General features: G+C 42.1%; 1 protein-coding gene across 1 annotated transcript in view; it reads right to left on the bottom strand.

The window, feature by feature from the left end:
* ttll12 (tubulin tyrosine ligase-like family, member 12) overlaps positions 1–23,227 on the bottom strand; it is a 93,551-nt gene that overhangs the window by 38,496 nt on the left and 31,828 nt on the right. Inside the window, exons 6-7 of the mRNA XM_060903406.1 lie at positions 4,871–4,947; positions 2,014–2,130 (exon numbers count right to left, since the gene is read on the bottom strand). Of these exons, the coding sequence (XP_060759389.1) occupies positions 2,014–2,130; positions 4,871–4,947 (194 nt within the window). The remainder of the gene's footprint in view (positions 1–2,013; positions 2,131–4,870; positions 4,948–23,227) is intronic.

Below are 23,227 nucleotides of genomic sequence, written 5' to 3'. Positions count from 1 at the left end.
TGAAGCACTGCATGCTTATAAATCTCTGGACAGTTATCTTTACAGAAATTCAGGATTTGTCAGCGACTCAGATGTGGCATCTTGTAAACAAGGATCCTCATTGGATGGGTAAGTCACTTAAGTATTGAGTATAGCACTGACCAGCTGATTATAGAATAGAATAGAATAAGGTAATTCCAACTGTAATTCCAAATCGTCCGTCTTGTTTACATGGATCTGGCGTTGGAGAGGTCGAGGCTTAGCAGTGGAGGTTTGAGTGGCTGTTTTCTGAGCTTAGTCAACAGGCCGGCTCTACAGCCTCGCTTTTACTTCCGCTCCCGGCGCCGCCTCCTTCGCTTTGCTTCCGATAACAATCCACGGAGACCCCGCTGGTCTCGCTATTGCGTCCGGAATGTTGTGCATGCGATGGAAATCGCTACAAACCGTCATTTTCTGCTGGAAACCAATGTCCAGTAAGTCCATACGGTTGTAGTGGATATTGAAGTCCGGTACAGACGAACAACACGCAAAAATACACACAAAAAACAAACGTGCACAGGTAGGGAGAGCTTGTAGCCGCAGCCGTTGTAGTAGAATTGCATATAGTAGGGTTTTCCAGAAGAAAAGGTAGAAGTAAAAGCAGAAGGCGGAATATGGCGTTTGACCGACAAGATGGCGTCTGTCACAATCTGGATCGGCTGTGACGTTACATGCAAGTGCTCCGTAAAAAGAGCATCTTGGAGTGGCAGCGGCTCTCAGAAGTAAAGATGGGAAGAGGATCACCAATCCCCCTAATTCTGCGCCGACAAATAGCGGAGCAATATCACAAAGGAGTTCGGCAGTGTAAAATTGCAAAGAGTTTGAACATATCATCATCTACAGTGCATAATATCATCAAAAGATTCAGAGAATCTGGAAGAATCTCTGTGCGTAAGGGTCAAGGCCGGAAAACCATACTGGGTGCCCGTGATCTTCGGGCCCTTAGACGGCACTGCATCACATACAGGCATGCTTCTGTATTGGAAATCACAAAATGGGCTCAGGAATATTTCCAGAGAACATTATCTGTGAACACAATTCACCGTGCCATCCGCCGTTGCCAGCTAAAACTCTATAGTTCAAAGAAGAAGCCGTATCTAAACATGATCCAGAAGCGCAGACGTCTTCTCTGGGCCAAGGCTCATTTAAAATGGACTGTGGCAAAGTGGAAAACTGTTCTGTGGTCAGACGAATCAAAATGTGAAGTTCTTTACGGTAATCAGGGACGCCGTGTCATTCGGACTAAAGAGGAGAAGGACGACCCAAGTTGTTATCAGCGCTCAGTTCAGAAGCCTGCATCTCTGATGGTATGGGGTTGCATTAGTGCGTGTGGCATGGGCAGCTTATACATCTGGAAAGACACCATCAATGCTGAAAGGTATATCCAGGTTCTAGAGCAACATATGCTCCCATCCAGACGACGTCTCTTTCAGGGAAGACCTTGCATTTTCCAACATGACAATGCCAAACCACATACTGCATCAATTACAGCATCATGGCTGCGTAGAAGAAGGGTCCGGGTACTGAACTGGCCAGCCTGCAGTCCAGATCTTTCACCCATAGAAAACATTTGGCGCATCATAAAACGGAAGATACGACAAAAAAGACCTAAGACAGTTGAGCAACTAGAATCCTACATTAGACAAGAATGGGTTAACATTCCTATCCCTAAACTTGAGCAACTTGTCTCCTCAGTCCCCAGACGTTTACAGACTGTTGTAAAGAGAAAAGGGGATGTCTCACAGTGGTAAACACGGCCTTGTCCCAACTTTGAGATGTGTTGTTGTCATGCAATTTAAAAAAAAGAAAATCACCTAATTTTTCTCTTTAAATGATACATTTTCTCAGTTTAAACATTTGATATGTCATCTATGCTCTATTCTGAATAAAATATGGAATTTTGAAACTTCCACATCATTGCATTCCGTTTTTATTTACAATTTGTACTTTGTCCCAACTTTTTTGGAATCGGGGTTGTAGTATTAATACACATACTTATAATCATTAATGGGTGAATACATCCAGAGTATGTCGGCTTCCTCATTTTGGTCGGTGAAGTGGAATCGTGGATGTTTCAGATGGTCCAAAACTTGCTTCATCTCCGTGTACACCCTGTCTCACACACACACACACACACACACACAAAACTAAAGGCAAAGCCACATCACACTGCATTATCCCTAAATCAGAGAAAAGAGCAAAGTGGACTAGTACGGAAAGGTTTTGTGGTCCGAACAAAACTTTTCTTACCTTAGGGCAAAAATATTTGGAGAAAATAGTAAATTAATATCCAAAACTTATTCTTAAGACCTAGTGTGTGTGTGTGTGTGGGGGGGGGGGGGGGGGGGGGGGGGGGATCCCACACAGCACTGATGTATTTTAATAAGATCTCTCACTCACACACTTGAAAACTCACTTATTTTAAGAAGCCCATTTCTCCTAGTTACAGTAGTGCTTAATTAGATTTTAGCAATATATTTGAGATATACATTTAACACATTTTAGCATTACATTTTGTAGTATACAGTTAGCATATTTTAATACTCAGTTTTATTTATATATTTTGTGAAGGGCTTCAAACAATTATTGGCATATTTGTTATATAGATGCTACATAAAGCTTATTATTAAAATACAAATACTATAGGGCGGCACGGTGGTGTAGTGGTTAGTGCTGTCGCCTCACAGCAAGAAGGTCCGGGTTCGAGCCCCGTGGCTGGCGAGGGCCTTTCTGTGCGGAGTTTGCATGTTCTCCCCGTGTCCGCGTGGGTTTCCTCCGGGTGCTCCGGTTTCCCCCACAGTCCAAAGACATGCAGGTTAGGTTAACTGGTGACTCTAAATTGAGCGTAGGTGTGAATGTGAGTGTGAATGGTTGTCTGTGTCTATGTGTCAGCCCTGTGATGACCTGGCGACTTGTCCAGGGTGTACCCCGCCTTTCGCCCGTAGTCAGCTGGGATAGGCTCCAGCTTGCCTGCGACCCTGTAGAACAGGATAAAGCAGCTAGAGATAATGAGACAAATACTATGAATATAAAACACCAGTTTAGACATGAGTGTGCATCATGTTAAAGTACTGTGAGTGAGTGAGTGAGTGAAGATAAACTGTTACACAGGCCTTGGTTAAATAACACTGGCATCAGAGGTGAGAACATGCAACACATTTAAAAACAATTGCAGTACAAGACATTATTTTTTTGCGGTGCAGTTTCCATCAAATCCTGCGCTCTGATTGGCTGGCAAGTGGGTCCATATGCTACGGTACGGACCCCAGTTACGGATCTCTGGTGACTCGCTTGTTCACAACAAACATAGTAGAATTTTTATATAAAAAAAGATTATCAGAAATCTTATAAAATTTTGCCAGCATTTCTCAGGAGAATAGCATTAATTTTACAGCATGGATAGCGATAACGACAGTGTTCACAGCAAAAGCGAGTTTTACTACCCTGAGGAAGAAGAAATAAAACATTTCAGGAGAAAGCTAAAAACCTCTAACTGTTGCTAATGCCGAGCAAAAACATGGCTGAATCCTGAATGACTCCTATTTGTATAAATAGGGGACTACATAGGCGGCAAAATGTAGTTTTTTCCTGCCATGGAAGTGCACTTGTATACCGAGGAGGAAGCCATTTGCATTACAGCCGTGAATGAGGATTCAAAATGGCGGCTCGGCTCGGTTTTCCCTTTCGGGCGCTCTCGTTTTCTGTTAGAATTTGGTAAAGAAAAAAATAAATATATTATTTACCAGCTTAAGGTCGGTCCGTATGGTGAAATACCGTGACCTCGGCCTTGAATACTGACCTCGGCCCAGAGGGCCTCGCTCAGTACTTTCAAGACCTCGGTCACGGTATTTCACCATACGGACCTCCCAGCTGGTACATAACGTGTATACATTTTGAGAAACTGAGTACAGTATTCTGAGCTCAAGGCACCACTTTAGATTTAATCAAAAAAAAATTGTGTCAGTGATGGAAACCAGATTCAGGAAATTTAATACCTGCCCTTCAGTGGTATTAATTTACACACCAATTACTGCTGTAAATCACGCTGCAAGTGGGACATTAACATATTTACACTGACACTACTAATCATTAAGGCAAACACACAACTCAGACAAGACTCATTGAAAGACAATTTATTAAAAAAAAAAAAAAGTTTCTGCAGCGTTGTGCACCAATGTGCATAATTTTGGTGTTGACCTCACCAAGGGCCGCTCAGTGAAATCAAACTATGGCTTATTACAAATAAATTAAAAAAGTCTTAAAACAGTCACAGAAATAGTTTCAGGGAGTTACACACCCCCATAGAGTGACTCACCATAAAGAAAATGGGGAAAGACAGATACGACTGCAAGAGGAACTCAAATCTCAGCAGGCGTCCACGCCTCTATCATCACTGATCAAACCCCGACATTCACCATGTGCAGAAATCACACTTAACTAGTGAGGTTTTAAAATCATCTTTAGGTCAGACTGACTATTTTTTACTGCTGTTTGTTCAACTGGAATCACAACAGCAACTCAGGCAATGACAGAAGGTAACCCAAAGTGATCTTTATAACCTCCCTGCTGAGGTGTGTGAACGTACGTACTGCTGTCTGTCTCTACTGCACCATTTGGTCCAAGGAGGACATTATTTCATCTCTATGTGCATTATAACATGTCCAAGAGAACACTAAAGCCTTACTGACTGACGTATACATTTTAAATTTTGATAAGATGTTTAAGCTTTTTAAAAGCAGATGTCAGATGGTTTATCCAACGTCGTACATCGTTTCTGTAGGGTACCAACATCTCAAAGCATCGTAGCTCAATAAGCAGTAGGAACCATAGCAAGAATGGAAATATTACTCACTTTAGTACTTTCCCATCAGGGACTCTGTAGGCTTGGATTTCTACTGGGAGCTTCTCCTTGCTCGCCTGTAAAATGGTCTACAATAAAGATAAAGAAATTAAAAAGATAAATGGCATTAAAAATTGCATACATTATGATCTATAACACTGGGGAACACAATTTTTGTTGAGTTAGGTCTGACAGCTGTTTTTAACTAATTTTTGGGTGCGGAATCCAAAGCTGATCTCAGTTTCTCTCTATCACGTCAAGTTTTTGAGCTATAGTGTTAGGTTTATATAAGTATTATTCTTGACCAAGAAGGCAGCAATTTATATTTGTGACAAAATTAAGGATTAATTTCTTTTCAGTTAAAATGACCTCATGTCTCGGCTGGACATTGTTTGGGAACATTTTGCTTGTTTTGATATGAAATGTGTATTTTTGATCAGAGATGTGTCTGAACGGCGCCAAGGTCTGCAATGATGTCAGACACACCCGCAGCTGCATAGCGCAACGTGTAGCTAGAATTGTGATTTAAGAGTGTTAGAGTTAACCAGTTTCTTTAATGTTGAATCTGAAGTTGGATGTAATGGTAGCCTTATTGCTGAACAAAGTGTTAAGATCCTTTATTATTTTTGGACTATTGCATATACTATGGCAGTGATTTAGATTTAATTGTTAGATCTAAGATGGATTCAATGATTTAAGTTAGTTTTATAGTTTTAAGTTAGTTTTATAGTTACAGAATATAATTTAGGATTGTTAAAGACATTCTTATTTGTTATTTTGCCTATGATTGTCTTACTACATATTGATGAAATCAAGATGTAATTTGCTGACTTAGCACAAGACACACATTCATGTGTTAAGAATTTATGAGCTTTTCATCCTTTAGCTTTTAGATCTTTTAAACGATTTCTGTTGGCATTAATTTCTGATTTCGTAGACTAGACATATTATCTTTGTTTAAAAATTCCATCACCATCTTAAGTACATATTGCCCTATGTTATATCTGACCTGAAGGGGTGTACGTAAGCAATGACCTTTAAAATCTGTTTGTACCTTGCTATCATGTCATATCATCAGAAATGTCATTATGTTATGATTTACACACACACACACACACACACACACACACACACACACCTGAACATTCCATCAGAACAGTGATGTAATTAAGATGTGACCTGCTCTCTCTCACACACACACATTCATGCACACACACACAGATATCAAACAGTGATGTCATTTACACACAGATAACACTCGTATATAATAACCCTCTGTATTCTTGTCCAATTGGCGGAACTTGCGAATAAAGATGTGAACTACATTGGGGTTCCTGTCTTTCTTGGCGACTAACGCCCCCAGAGCCCTGGGTGGTACAAGGGCGGGGGTCCCGAGAAGTAAGTTGACCGTTTCCGACTGGGTGAACCCCAACATATAGGATCCCCGTTTTCTTAAAAAATATGAAAAATACTGTACTTAACAGATATGTGCTTGTTTTATAAAAATTTACAAATATTGACATACAATGAAATATGAAAGAAACAGGCATGACTGCAATGTTTATTTAACATGTTTTTACAAAGGATATGGCTACTGTAATTATAATTGTGTGCAAGAAGAAGAAGAAGAAGAAGAAACCTTTATTCGTCACATGCACACTTCAAGCACAGTGAAATTCATCCTCCGCATTTAACCCATCTGAAGCAGTGAACACATGCACACACTCAGAGCAGTGGGCAGCCACACGAGTGCCCGGGGAGCAGTCAGGGGTTCGGTACCTCGCTCAAGGGCACTTCAGTCCAAGGCCACCCCACGTTAACCTAACTGCATGTGTCTTTGGACTGTGGGGGAAACCGGAGCACCCGGAGGAAACCCACGCAGACACGGGGAGAACATGCAAACTCCGCACAGAAAGGCCCTCGCTGGCTGCTGGGGTCGAACCCGGAACCTTCTTGCTGTGAGGTGACCGTGCTAACCACTATACCACCGTGCCGCCTGTGCAAGTAGTTAAGGTAAAAATTTATATGTTTCTAGCTCTTTCTGGAGTGTTCAACTTGAGGACCATCGTGTTTGATGCTCCAACAATAGTCAGCCATCATATGTACATCCCATCTACCCTGATAACGTACTTTCACAACCTTCAAATAGTCTTACTACAGTGGAATTTTGCTTATCTGGAAGGTAAGCTGTGGAGAAAAAAAACTTGACGTGCTAGAAAGAAAAGAAAAAAAACTGCGATTTTGGAATCAGCATGCCAATTTTAGTTTTAAATCAGCATAAAAATCTAACTCAACAGAAATTTTTTTTCAAATTGTTCCCCAGTGTAATGAACATTCACGTTATGCTAATTAATATCTAGCAGCACTGCCTTTTGGGTTATTGGTTTTAGGTGATGAACTGAAATTCAAGTTGAGGTCTCTGCTGGCCATACTGAGAAACAAGTAGCAACCTCAGTATTGCGGTCAAAAAAATTGGTCCTGATGTAGACAAACAATAGGAGGCAGGTGTGGAGTTAACATGACACGTACATTTTGCTGACTGAAACGTAGAAAAGCATAATTTTTAAATAATGGGAAGAAAATAAAAGGAGTGAACTGGAACTGAGGCCCTGTCCACACGGCAACGGATTCAGGTGACTCCGATACAATTGCTTATCGTTTAGGCCTGGCGTCCACACGGCACCGGTGTTTTGGGTGCCTAAAACGCAATATTTTTGAGAACGGGTTCCAGAGTGGAAAGATCTGGCAACGTTGCCGTTGTGAAGTCGTCTGGATGAGTAGAACGGATTTGTTTACGATGACGTCACAACCACATGACTGTGAGTGCTTCACGCCGGGTAGAAGTGTAACGAACTCGATGCGAGTTGTCAACAAATCCTATAACTTGGTTCATGAAACGCACTTACAAAATATTTTTCACTGTGAATATTTATTGTGTAATGGTGCAAAGTGAGAGAGAGAGAGAGAGAGAGAGAGAGAGAGAGTTAGGGCAGAGTCAATCCCGCCAGCAAAAATAGGGAAAAAAAGGAGCGATCTCACCTCTTCAGATGTTGGTTTTAGTCCTACAATACATTCCTCAAAAAGGGCGTAAAAGAGCAAATTAACCCATCAACGTGTAGCATTCAATTTATTCCGGACCATTAAAGACGCCGCCTTCCGCGTAGAATCATACGTCATCCTCGCCGCCATATTGGATAGGTCAAAGCGGAGAATAAAGATTCATGTGCTGCGTTTAACTGTACCAACAGGTTTACCGTCCAAACGAGATCACATGGGATTACCTTTCACAGGTGAGAAACAACAAATTAATCCATCAACGTGTAGCATTCAATTTATTCCGGACCATTAAAGACGCTGCCTTCCGTGTAGAATCATACATCATCCTCGCCGCCATATTGGAAAGGTCAAAGCGGAGAATAAAGATTAGCTGCGTTTAACTGTACCAACAGGTTTGCCGTCCAAACGAGATCACACGGGATTACCTTTCACAGGTGAGACTGGAAAAATACTTTTCATTGTATTTGGTCATTATAATGTAATTTTACGAACAGATTTTCCTGACTTTGTGGCTAATATGAAGTCTCGCGCATAATAGTTTATGCGCATGCGTCCTTACTTCTTCTATTGTTCTGGTGTCTCCGAAGGGACCGTCTTACAGCGCCCCTAGAGGTGTGGCATGTGTATTGCATCGTTTTCAGCAAGCGTTGCGTTGCCATATGGACCTGATATTTTACTGATCGTTGCCCATTTGGACGCGATATATTTTTAAATAACATCTCATTGCCGTTGTGTGGATGTAGCCTTAGAATAGCTGCATGTTAAGGAAGAGGTTCCAGATGGTCAAACTAGGAACGAGCTAGAAGCAGACTGGGGAAATGTGGACTTGAGGTAACCTGAAGTTCAAAAGGAGTTAGCTCGAAGTTCAAAAAGACAGGAGACGGACAACGGCAGAGATAAAATTAGACAAAAACAAGTGGAAAAATAAAGTAATTAACAAGCCATGGATGATGGAAGGGTAATTCCAACCAGAATGTCAAGGGCATAGCAGCTTATCTATCCTGCCATCAAAAGCAACCATGACGACCAAAACATCAACCAGAATTGAAATGCGACGATGTGAGTGAGGACCAACCTCCACGACAAACTGTTTACAACAGGAACATCAAGAAAAGACTAAAATTTTGTTCCCTGAGGGAAGATCGACCCAAAACATCAATCAGAACTGAGTTCACATAAGAGATGAGATCCAATTCTAGTCAAAAGAAAATGTTAAGTTCACCTAATTACTAATTTGTTAGCAAAAATTTGACGATACAATGACCAATTTTTGTGCAGAAGGTCTAGTTCTTTCAAATGAAACAATCAGAACTGAAATCCATTGAGAATTTTTTTTTTTAAACGATTTAACTGAAGATAAACAAATTGTTGATTTTCCTGTTGTAAAGATCGACCCAAAACATCAGAACTGGAATCGGATGAGAAATGGGAGGAGATACAATTCTCATGAGAGGCCTGGAAAATGTTAATTTGGCCTAATTACCAACTCATTATCGCAAAAAAAAAAAAAAAAAATTTGACAAAAAACCACCACCACGTTTCGTGCGGAGTTCTTTCAAACAAAACAATCGGAACGGAAATCCATTGACAACCGACAGAGGAGACACGATTTAACTGAATTGTGGACAACGGATGCTACGGCAACAGCTCATTGAGCGTGACGGGACAGATGAGCCAATTATGGGAGGCATTAAACAAGGACATGTTAAAACCAGGAGGGGGTCATTGGAAAATGTATTAAAAAGGTGTTCTAGCAACACAAGAAATGCCCCACCCCACCTTGTCATATCTAGAAGAGATTTCAGACTCGAAAGGCTGGCTCCATTCCAGAAATAGCCCTTGGCTGTGTTTTTGTCTGCAAGGTTTCTTCTTCTTCTTTAAATAAATAATTTAAAGAAGCTGGGAGCAACATGGACTTAAGGAGAGGCTTCATCCTGGGTGCGTTTTCCTGCCACATTATCTAATATGTTAGGAAGCAAAGCGCGACTATGGACCCTTTTCACGTGACGTCACGACAAACGCGGCCGCCATTTTGGACATGTACTACCAGTAGTTTACCACAGCCAACATTGAGGAACGGCAGCAAAGAAAGTTTTTACTTTCAGCAAGACTTCCATCATGCCACTATATTGTTGTGCACCTGGATGTAGTAACCATCAACAAACAAGGCAAGGGTTATCGTTTTATCGGATCCCGACGGAGAAGATGGATAGCGGCCATTAACAGGAAAGACAGGCAGCCCTCGGCATACCAGCGCTTGTGTAGTGACCACTTTGTTGGAGGTAAGACGAATAAAATTAGCCAGAAAAGGCATTACATTGCTGTTAACAGTCTGTGGCGGCGAGTGTGTAACCAAATAGGTTAAAATAACCCATTGTAACCTCTTTGTTCTTCTGTAGTAGCTATTGTTGACTAGCTAATGTCAACAACATAGTAGCTGGTATGTTACTGTAGCAATGTTTACGTTCAGTCATTTGGATGACTGTTAAAACCTTTCAGTCTCAAGTTTTTCCTTTACTGTATTTACTAGTTTACTGTAATTATGATCCGGCAGCTATTTACACCGGATCCAGTGTAAATAGCTGCCGGAGCCAACGTCCGAAGTTCCAGAGCGCGCTCCGGCTTGCTCCCCCTCAAATTAAGCAGCGCGCTCCGGCTTGCTCCCGGAGTGCTCCGGCCAAGGTTCTGGAGCGCGCTCCGGCTTGCTCCCCCTCAAATTAAGCAGCGCGCTCCGGAAGCCGAAGCGCGCTGCTTAATTTGAGGGGGAGCAAGCCGGAGCTTGCAGCCTATAGACCCTTTTCAGTCATGTGACCTTCGTAAACGCGACCACCATTTTGGACATGTAGCGGACTTCGGCTCGAATCGGTTTGAATGCGAGGAAGGCGACAAACGGAGAACATACAAGAAAAAGGAGCGAGATGCAGAAAACACCTTCGCTATCCAGCGACGTAGGGCATTTACAGGGCGAGCAGAGGGAGAAATAACAGTAATGACACATTAGCAACGCCGTCCAGAAATAACAGTTTATGGCACAGACCCTTTCGGTTCTCGCTCATCTAGCTGCTACAATGACTGCTTAGACTGCAACAATAATACCTAACACACATTTAAGTATCCGTCGTAAAGACGTGAAACTCGTCGAGTGACGAGTGTGTTCATTGATAAGCTAACACAATCTAAAAGTAGACATGCCATCACACTGCCCTGGCGCTGTGTACAGTTTACCTTCTATGGTTTGTGCACTCACTATTTGCCATTACTTTCTCCAACCGCTGTTAGAGATTACAGGGAACGGCCTGGATTTAAGAGACAAATACATGTTCCTCTTATTTTGAACACTTAGCCCATGTTTACATTAGACCGTATCATCAGATTAACGTTTTTAAAAGCGATTAGTGTGCACACAGCAACACCAATATACGATTCGTCTGCACACAGCAACACCAATACACGGATACACTCGGCTCCGCAGGCATCCTGCGCTCCAAATCACTCCGCCCTGAACAGCGAGTGCCCTCTGGAGGGTGCGCACTCCGGCCCTGCGCAGCTCACACAGTGCGCGAGTGAAGTGCACGAGCCACGATTCGGGACTGAGCCGCTGTGTGTGTGATCCCAGCGCACATCACTTACCACTCGCAAGTGGAAGGATGGCAAGCCTAAAGACAATCGTTTTTTTTTTTTGTTACATAGTCAAGAGAGGTGTCGGATCACTGGATCCAGTGTAAATATCTGCCGGAGCCAACGCCCGAGGTTCCGGAGTGCGCTCCGGCTTGCTCCCCCTCAAATTAAGCGCTGTTTGTAGGAGACTGCCTCTGATCTGTCCTACAGTCTACCAACAGCAAAGGAACACAACGCTAGCTAATGTCGTTAGCTAATAGCTACTACAGAAGAACAAAGAGATTACAATGGGTTATTTTAACCTATTTGGTTACACACTCGCCGCCACAGAATGTTAACAGCAATGTAATGCCTTTTCTGGCTAATTTTATTCGTCTTACCTCCAACAAAGTGGTCACTACACAAGCGCTGGTATGCCGAGGGCTGCCAATCTGTTAATGGCCGCTATTCATCTTCTCCGTCGGGATCCGATAAAATGATAACCCTTGCCTTGTTTGTTGATGGTTACTACATCCAGGTGCACAACAATATAGTGGCATGATGGAAGTCTTGCTGAAAATAAACACTTTCTTTGCTGACGTTCCTCAATGCTGGCTGTGGTAAACTACTGGTAGTACATGTCCAAAATGGCGGCCGCGTTTGTCGTGACGTCACGTGAAAAGGGTCCATAGAAGAAGCCATGTTAATTAAATCAGCAAGAGACTAGCCCTGTGTCCGAAATCGCTCACTACTCCTTACATAAGGAATTACTATATAGAGGACTATATAGTGAGCTCATTGGTAAAATGAAGAAAAGAAGAAGAAAAAAAAATAAACCCCGCTTTCGGACACTACTGTCACGCTGGTATTTACGTCATTACTGTCGCACAATTAAAACGTGTCAGATCAGCTGGCTGGTGGGGTTTCAAAAATAATCAATACATGCATTTATTTTTTTTCGCGGTCCAAATCCTGCGCACCCCAGTTACGGACCTCTGGCGACTCGCTTGTTCACAACAACAAACAACATAGTAGCATTTTTTTTGTCAACATTTATCTTTATGATTTATTTATAAGATTATCAGAAATCTTATAATTTTTTGCCAGCATTTCTCAGGAGAATAGCATTAAATTTTACAGCATGGATAGCGATAACGACAGTCTTCACAGCGAAAGCGAGTTTTACTACCCTGAGGAAGAAGAAATAAAAGAAAACATTTCAGGAGAAAGCTAAAAATCTGTAATTTGCTAACGCCGAGCAAAAACATGGCTGAATCCTGAATGACTCCTATTTGTATAAATAGGGGACTACATAGGCGGCAAAATGTAGTTTTTTTCCTGCCATGGAAGTGCACTTGTATACCGAGGAGGAAGCCATTTGCATTACAGCCGTGAATGAGGATTCAAAATGGCGGCTCGGCTCGGTTTCCCCTTTCGGGCGCTCTCGTTTTCTGTTAGAATTTGGTAAAGAAAAAATAAATATATTATTTACCAGCTTAAGGTCGGTCCGTATGGTGAAATACCGTGACCTCGGCCCAGAGGGCCTCAGTCAGTACTTTCAAGACCTCGGTCACGGTATTTCACGATACGGACCTCCCAGCTGGTAAATATGTATTTTTGTGATAAATCCATATTATACTGAGCATCCTTCCTACATTAATCAATACAAAGTCCCTGCATCTTTCAGTTTTTTTTTAAAATCAAGGCTGAATACTTTCTTCTTTGCCGCTGCCTTTATTCAATCAAATCTGAGACTTTTAATTTGATTTCTTTCAGCACGACCACAATGCATGATGGGATATATCGCTTCAGTTAGTGACCATCGGTTGTACACTGCTTTTCGTGATGCATCATGGGATACTTTGAGTGCACTATATAGGGTATAAATAATCCTCACTAAGGTTTCAGACAGCACTACAAAATGGCAAACTCGCTATACAGTGCCCTGTTGAGGTATTTCACCTGACGTCACAGGGTCACGTGACGCCCCGGTGTCCGCCATTTTGAACGTCAAGCTAGCTAATGTCAACAACAGTAGCTGGTATGTTACTGTAGCAATGTTTACGTTCAGTCATTTGGATGACTGTTAAAACCTTTCAGTCTCAAGTTTTTCCTTTACTGGATTTACTAGTTTACTGAGCTAGCGCGCCGGCTCCCAGCGGCCGGCAGGCTAGCGCGCGCCGGCTCCCAGTTTGCCCGAGCGCGCTAGCTCAGTAAACTAGTAAATCCAGTAAAGGAAAAACTTGAGACTGAAAGATTTTAACAGTCATCCAAATGACTGAACGTAAACATTGCTACAGTAACATACCAGCTATGATGATGTTGACATTAGCTAGTGCTAACACACTGCTACAACTACACCGACCCTAATAATACAGTTCTTGGTCATTGCCAGGTAACAGCAAATTTATAACGGGCCATGTCTCAACAGACTAAGAAGTTATTTCAATGACATTTAATAACATTTTGTTTATCCTGAGGACTGAAAGTAAATGAAAATGTGAACAAACCTTAGCTGTAATAAGATGGCGACCACCGGCTCCAGGGACGACCCGCTGATGTAGGCATGTTACCCAGCCTGACACAAAATATTTGTAGGCATCCAAACTCTTATACGCTTTCAGATCAATACCTGTGTATGGCGATGGGTTTTTAACGACATAGGTATACAGATCATGTGGGCCGAAGTCAGGTAAAGACGAGGGCTTCGTGTACTTCCGTACGTCAGTGAACAATCCCGGTGGAAGCAGGTAAACGTCGTTCTCTAAGCCTGCTAACCTCAATTTTTGCAAATACCTCTCCCTCTGCTCGCCCTGTAAATGCCCTACGTCGCTGGATAGCGAAGGTGTTTTCTGCATCTCGCTTCTTATGTTTTTCGTTTGTCGCCTTCCTCGCATTCAAACTGATTCGAGCCGTGACGTCCAAAATGGCAGCATCACATGACTTGTCACGTGGGTGAAATACCTCAATACAGTGAGTAGGGAGCGATTTCAGACACAGGGTGGGTATAAAGAGAAAAGATAAGAGGACTGCGGACACTGTAGGACACCAGATGTCTAGACTGACCGTCAGTTCACACATCTGGTTGCAGGAACGTACGAAAGAATGAAGCTCCCTCAACAATGTCTGATCAAGTCAGTAGTATGCCGTTTTAACATCATACGTTCCTGTTAGTTAATCCTTTAATATAAGTCTGTCGTCACATTCCTATTGACAGCACATCTGCTCATTATTTGTGCTTGTGTGAAAGAATGTAGAGAGATGTCCTTGAAGGCCTGATTTGAGGCAAAGTGGGAGTCCTACTCTATCAGGACTGATTTACAAGTAGCAATAAAAGTGGCCAAAATCGGTAGCAAGCATGACCGATAAACCTCTCCGTCAACAACGAAGGGAAAAAGTAGCCGTGTCCTCTTATCTTTGCGTGGAACCCAAAGACGTGAATTAATTCTCATGCTCCGAGTGTTATTTTCTTTCCTGCCGATTATAAAGCTGTTTAGGACAATTTGTGCTAGTTGTGTCTTTATTTAAGCAAAGAATCGGAAACACTAGCCTTGCGAGGTAAACCATTTAATCGCGTGCCTCACTTTGGTTTTTTTGGAGTTCTTCTCTCTGGCTGGGATGAGAACAAACACATTACTCTGGGATTAATCCTATCTTTATGAGATTAAAAGACGTACGGTTTCGTAAGATGTACACAAACCAAAACCATCTGGTCAGCCCAAAGATTGTTGACAGTCTTTACGACACCATCCGGAACTCCTGTACAGATTACGAGGTCTGATGTTTATTCAAGCGCCCGGGTGAATTTCTGCAGCCAAACACTACCGCTGACGACATTCTGTGATGAAACAGTGCAGGCCTGGCGCCATACGGTTAGACTCCTACACACCTTCAAGGGTGCTTTTTTGTTTGCATTTTCAGCACCAGTAGGAACACTGAAATGACGTAAGCCAGCTTGCTAGCAGTAAATGCTATGGACGATTTTTATATTTCGCTTAGGTGCATCAAAATCACACTATTCACAGCACCAGTCAAAAGTTTGGACACCCCTACTCTACTCACTCATAGGTTTTTCTATATTTTGACCATGTTCTACAAGGTAGAAAAATACTGAAGACATCAAAACTATGAAATAAGATATGGAATTATATAGTGAACAAAAAGTGTTACAAAATGTGTTTCATATTTTAGATTCTTTGAAGCAAGGATTCTCAACCTTTCCTTCTTTAAGGCACACCTGTTCATACTTGTAATGAATCAGGGCCCATAAAAAAAAAAAAAAAAAAAAAAAACTATTTTTTTCGTGGTCCGGTTTCCATCAAATCCTGTGCTCTGATTGGCTGGCGAGTGGGTCCGCATCCTACGATACAGACCCCAGTTATGGACCCCGGTTACAGACCTCTGGCGACTCACTTGTTCACAACAACAACAAAACACAGTAGTATTTTTGTGTCAATATTTATCTTTTTTTCTAAGATTTATTTATAAGATTATCAAAAATCTTATAAATTTTTGCCAACATTTCTCAGGAGAATAGCATTAATTTTACAGCATGGATAGCGATAACGACAGTTTTCACAGTGAGAGCGAGTTTTACTACCCTGAGGAAGAAGAAATAAAAGAAAACATTTCAGGAGAAAGCTAAAAACCTCTAACTGTTGCTAACGCCGAGCAAAAACATGGCTGAATCCTGAATAACTCAATTTTGTATAAATAGGGGACTACATAGGTGGCAAAATGTAGTTTTTTTCCTGCCATGGAAGTGCACTTGTATACCGAGGAGGAAGCCATTTGCATTACAGCCGTGAATGAGGATTCAAAATGGCAGCTCGGCTCGGTTTCCCCTTTCTGGGGCTCTCGTTTTCTGTTAGAATTTGGTAAAGAAAAAAATTTATATATTATTTACCAGCTTATGGTCGGTCCGTATGGTGACAGGGTTCCTACAGATATTTTATGTTGAATTTACTACCTTTTTACTACCTTCACAATTTTTTTTTACTACCACAGCGACAATTTGGATTTGGACATTTTCTCACAATTTAACAAGGTAATCTTTGAGTGTATGTGTTAGTCCAAGTGAATGTGCTACATATAAGTTAGTGACAACTCTACCCAAAGAGTTGGATTGATGAGACAAGATAGAAAGAAAATCTGAATGTACCGGTAGTGTAACTCTTTCCCTTTGGACGCATAATAGAACCTCCCATTGCTAGGGCTACACATGGAGTCATGCATATTTGCATAAAAGAAAACAAACTTCTACATACAAGTTATAATTTTATTGAACTGTGAAACTGTGGCCCATAACCTCTTAACGGGTACACAGATTTGCACTAAACCTTGTGTGTCAACACTTCACATTAGGTACAAGATCTGATTACATTTTGTCGGCCAACACTTTCAAGATGGCCAACCTTTTGTTCGTGGAATAATCTTTTGAATAGGTGAACAGATTTGCACAAAAAATCTAATGTGCTTAGGTACATCAACTCATCTCATCTCATCTCATTATCTGTAGCCGCTTTATCCTTCTACAGGGTTGCAGGCAAGCTGGATCCTATCCCAGCTGACTACGGGCAAAAGGCGGGGTACACCCTGGACAAGTCGCCAGGTCATCACAGGGCGTACATCAACTCATTACATTTAAATCAGGTCAAATGGCAAACACGAACCCACACACACACAAAGCGCACGCACACATGGGTGCGCACACACACACATGACAAAGACAAGACACACACCCTAAAGATATAAAACACACATAACCCAAGCCCTATTTTGGCAGTCTCTCAACACATTGCCAAGTTTGCTTAAGATAGTCATTTGCACCAGTCCTGTAGTCGTGAAGGCCCGTGGGCAGAGTCAACACCTTCCTCCCAGAGATCAGTGTTTTAGAGGGTTAATCTTAATCATTTAAACAGTTCAACAGATTTGCTCATCACATTTTGGATGCCTCAAATGGCGCGCGCACAACGCACCAGGCGCGCGCGCACACACAACGCATCACATGTGCCTCAGTTGTTTGACCTTTTCTTCGATCAACTTTTCAATGAACGCCTCTCGCCGATTGCCATCTACCGCCTTTAGCCAGTCTTTAAAATCAGGTTCCTCCAGCCAGAGGTCTGAAAATTTGCATTTCCCCATTGTTTAATTCTCGTGCAGATGTCGCCAGTCGGGTCAACAGATAGATTCGACTAGAGCCGTATAAACAAAGTCAGTCTCGTACTAAACAATCTCTGGTATAAATTTATACTGGATTCGACCGTTATTGGAATTCAATGCGCATGCGCTACCAACTCCTCACTGCGGTCCTCCTCGATACATAAAAATAAATTCGCCAAAATGTAGTAATTTATGGATATTATGGCATGCAGGTTAATTAAACGAATTAGAAAAACACACAGGCCCAGTTGGATGGGGGTTTAAAAAAAAAAAAAAAAAAAAAAAAAATTTACTACCACGTCAGATTACGTTTACTACCTTTTACTACTTTTTACTGGCCATAATTTAGCCTATTTTAATTAACTACCTTTTAAAACCCCGTGGGAACCCTGGGTGAAATACCGTGACCTCGGCCCAGACGGCCTCGCTCAGTACTTTTTAAGACCTCGGTCACGGTATTTCACGATACGGACCTCCCAGCTAGCAAATAACATTTATTTTGGCTCATCTATTCTACTAGAAACTAATAAATCTATTGTAAAGCGTATTAACGGAATACATCACTACCTGTTACAGATGGGAGCCCAGGAATTAAATAAATGCAATAAAACCTTTTTTTTTTTTTTTTTTAAATTGCAGGTATTGTATTTAAGACTGTATGGATGTGCCAGAAGCCAAACCTTGGATGCAGGGCATTCTCAGTCAAAAGGGATTAAAACCTTTTTTTTTTTTTTTAAAAAGATTGCGTATATTTTTAGTTCTTTGCATTTGTATCTGTACATGCACAACCCCACCAGCTCTGCTGATCAAGTTATCGTGTTTAAATAAAGTCATTCATTCATTAGGAGCTGGAAAATTATCCATCCGTTGTGTTCCCCGACATCTCAAACTACCTGCTGCTGCAGCCGTCGTTCTACATGGACATGCAGATGAAAACCTGGAAGAGCATGGAGGAGTACAACGTTTTATATGTGGCTGGGTTAAAGAGCTGGGGATCAGGACACAAGATAAATCCTGTATCATTTTTGCCAGTGTAAGGAGGAATTTCTGGGCTTCGTATGCATGTTTGAGATGGTTGCTAGGACGCTACGAGTTTTAGTATCGGGTGTAAACAAACCACAGCCGCTCGATTCCTAATCCTCCCTGCTCTTTTCTTCCACCAGCCATCGCAGATCCATATAATTTACCCACAAACATTTTTCTGCCAACTATACAGGTTAAATGTAGAAGAGGAACATGACAAAGGCTTGTTGTTCTTAAATTTACCCACAAATGTATTTATTCCACTTAGCATTCAGCAAACCAGTGACTGGATTTGGGACACTCAGACATTCTGAAATATTTAGTATTTGACTTCAAACTTGGGTGCGATCCGCAGCCCACTAGATGGTGCTTCGTGAGCCGCAGCCTAATGGTTGAGAAACACTGCTTTAAAGTATCAAGCGTCATCAAGGTGAACGCTGTCCACACTACTGGCCAGTGGTTGCGTTAGACTTTTTCATTGTCTGTCATTTTGACGCACAGGGTCGTAAAAATTCCGTCATTGTCCATCATTATCTGTCATTTTATTTTAACTTTTAAATGACAATGTATATAGGCTATAAATGCTATATATTTAATAACTTGTGTTTTCATGGACTCATTTTCATTTAAAAATTAATTCACAGAACAGCTTGTATTATTTAATCATTTATTTATGATGCAAAAAGATGAACAGAGATTCTGACGTTCGGTCACTTGCGAACCCATTTTCCCTCCGCTAAAAACATTGCGGCTGTTGTGCCTTAACGGGCATATGAACAATGTTATTTTACAACGTAGCAAGACAATTGCAGTTAAAATATGAACAGTCCACTACAACGATTTAAGCCCATGTTTACATTAGACCGTATCAGCGGATCATCAGATTAACATTTTTGAAACGATTAGCGTGCACACAGCAACACCAATACACGATTTGCGTGCACACAACAATACCAATACACGGATACGCTCGGCTCCGCAGGCATCCTGCGCTCCAAATCACTCCGCCCTGAACAGCGAGTGCCCTCTGGAGGGTGCGCACTCCGGCCTTGCGCAGCTCACAGAGCGCGCGAGCGAAGCACATGAGCAGTGATTCGGGACTGAGCCACTGTGCGCAAGTCACTCACCACTTGCAAGTGGAAGGATGGCAAGCCTAAAGACAATCATAACTACACAATGGGCAGTATTTGCATCAGTATTTGCAGTATTTTCATACTTTTATACTCTTTAATGAAAGGTGATACAAGGCGGAAGTCCGCGCCGTTTTTCAGCAGTCGCGTCACATGACCAACGCCAGCGAATCAGGAAGGTGGATGTCACAGTGACGTTGTCCAATGAGACGCCAGCTAGAGCTCAGCACAGCGTATCCGCGTATCTCAATGTTTACACAGCACCGGACCAGACACGATCTGGATTGAATACGTGGACGCTGGCGGATTCCCGTTTCCCGGCGTTTCCAGGCGGTTTAATGTAAACGGACAGTGCATCCGCGAAGAAAACGAGACAGATATGGTCTAATGTAAACGTAGCCTAAGTGACAATCTAATTTGACCTGTTTGCATGAGCTCAAACCTTCCTTCTGGCTTGCATGGATTTAAATTGGGAGCTCGCTTGTGCATAATCAAAGTCGTCAATGGAGACTGCTGCCGAGGCAATTGTCATTAAATTTTGTGTCTTTGCCTCGGACAGACGACTTCTCATTGACGTTTTAATTTTATTCTGAAGGCTGAACCCGCGCTCTGCTGCGACACTGGAGGCTGGAATAACCAGCGCCACTTCAGCCAAAGATCTGAAGTCGGGAAACATTTCTCCCAGGGAAGTGATCAGAAGCCGGCAAGAGCCTCTGAAAGTTGGATTTCCCGACCCTGCTAGTACTCTCTTCATAGGGAGGAAATCCTGCAGCATGCGGTCTTTCTGCACCCCGTGGTGACCCGTAGTGGGCTGACACGGAAGGTCTTAAATAAAACGAAGTTATGTTTAAATGTTAGTTTGTCGACCCGTGCGCTCATTAAAATGATAGTTTAGCAGATATTCGAGCAGTGATGTTCCTAAGCTTGCTGGGGAAGAATGCAATAAATCGGCATTTGTTTCATTTTAAAAACAAGAAAACAACTAGCCTAAACGAGCGCTATTGTACAGGCAGGGAAACGACACAAACAACCCAATGCATCTCTTTTTTTTAATAGGGCAATTCCATGTAAATATCAACCTCACCATGCAAAAATAAAGCAACATGTAATACATCAAAACCACTCCCAGAGATCTCACCTAGGCCTGTATTTTGCAGATGTGAATAAGTTGAACCAATTTGTAGCCAACCTAATATGTCACTGTCAGTCTTCCTTTCTTATAATGTAAACCCCAAGCTAAAATCAACTTTGATCATGTACAATTCTATATTATTCCCACAAGCCACAGAAATGTATGCTAAAATCCACAAAACAGCAAAACAATAGCCATCCTAAATATTATTTAAGAACTTTGATAGTTTTAGCTGATATTTAGAGTTTTTCAAAGGGTTATGGTGGTTAAATTGCTGATTTTCTAAACATATGCCATGTCTATTTCAGACGCGTCACATCCATAACGGAATTTCGTCACATCCATAACGCTGACTTTTCCTTCCGAAACTCTGCATGAAATACAAAATATTTTAAACAAAGATTTTTTAATATTCACCTTGGACCCCTCTATCAAATGGATCTCTCCATTTCGACATTAGGTTTACGATTTCACAGAGTTTGATAAAAATGTACAGTCACCCAAGAAAAGTGATACTTTTTCTGTCACATCCATAACGCATCTTTTATTGGCATTTTCTGGCATGTCCTAGATGTACTATGGGAATTGTTCTTGTTCTATCACTTCTCCAGTATGGTACAGCCTTAAAATATGCAACACCTGTTTAAATACTGGGAGACAATAAAACATGCACTGGGTCATTTGTTGCCATTTTGAGTTCAAGTGTCACGTCCATAACGCTGGAATTGCTCAATAGCAAAAATGACATGTCTTCTGCAGAGAAGGGAAACATTAATACATCTCACTGTGCTAGTGGTTAGAAAAGTCAGAGCGCGGTCAGGAGCGCGATGGGCGGAACAGCCTTGCGCAGTGGCTAGTGTATACATGATGCACTGAACATCAAGACTCGCCGCAACGTCGGCTCAGATTGAAAGTGACGGCAGTGAAGACTATGTATACTGTATGTAAGAAAACTCTGCCACAACTTGCCAATCATTTCAATTGTGTGTTTTATTATTATTATTAGGCTGTTATTGGTAATGGTAAACATCCGTCAAAATGACCGACGGCCTTCAGATTTTTCCGTCATAGCTAAAAAAAAAAATCCGTCAATGACGGACAATTGTCGGTTAACGCGACCTACGCTACTGGCATTATCTTAACCAGCTTCATGAGGTAGTCACCTGGAATGCTTTTCAATTCACAAGTGTGCCTTGTCAAAAGCCAAATCAGTGGATGGGTTTCTTGCCTTCTTAAAGCATTTGAGAACAAACAGTAAACAATAAGTAATTAAAGCACAGTAAATAGCTCTATTCCACCTGGGGTCAACTGTGCAGGAAAATGGGGGCTGCGATGGTGAGGTGAGAAAGAGAGTGCGGGCAGGGTGGAGCAGTTGGAGAAGGATTTCAGGAGTCATTTGTGATCGGAAAGTCCCAGCAAAAGTGAAAGGTAAGATGTATCAGAGAGTAGTGAGACCAGCTGTGATGTACGGATTGGAGACCGGACCCTTAACGAAGAGACAGGAGGCAAAGTTGGAGGTGGCGGAGTTGAGGATGTTAAGGTTTGTGATGGGAGGTTGGACAGGACATCAGAAGGACAGCACATGTGGAGAGCTTGGGAATGAAGCGATGAGACTGAGATGGTACGGGCACATCCTGAGAAGAGATGCAGAGCATGTTGGAAGGAGAATGCTGAGGATGGAGCTGCCAGGCAAACGAAAACGAGGAAGGCCAAAGAGGAGATGCATGGATGTGGTGAGAGAGGACATGAAAGTCACAGGTGTGGTAGAGAAGGATGCGGAAGACCGGGAGCAATGGAGACGAAAGATCCGCTGTGGCGACCCCTAATCGGGGGCAGCCAAAAGAAGAAGAAGAAGAAATAATAGCTCTATTCCACAACTGTAATCAATATTATGTCAAGAACCGCTCAACTAAAAGCGAAACGACATCCATCATTACTTTAAGACATGAAGTGTGTTTTAATTAATACAAATAAAGGAATTAGGAGTAGGGATGGCGAAAACTTAAAAAAAAAAATCTTGACCGACCACCGAGCCTCATTAGCCGGTTAACCTATGAGTTTAAAATTCTAGAATTGGAATTATTAGACTCTATTCTAAATCTAACCGCGAGCATCCGCACATTCAGTCCCAGTCGCTGCCCTCCACTCACATTACCTTTTCTACAGCGCGAAACATTTAGTCAAACGCGGCACTGATGTCGAGGGGTTTGTACTGGAGCGGAGGACAAATGGCTCCAGCTTAGAGACAGTTTCAGTTGGCCATGATGG

This window comes from Neoarius graeffei, chromosome 21, assembly GCF_027579695.1.
Source record: "Neoarius graeffei isolate fNeoGra1 chromosome 21, fNeoGra1.pri, whole genome shotgun sequence".
In the NCBI taxonomy this organism is placed as follows: Eukaryota; Metazoa; Chordata; class Actinopteri; order Siluriformes; family Ariidae; genus Neoarius; species Neoarius graeffei.
This window is presented reverse-complemented; position numbering and strand designations above follow the sequence as displayed.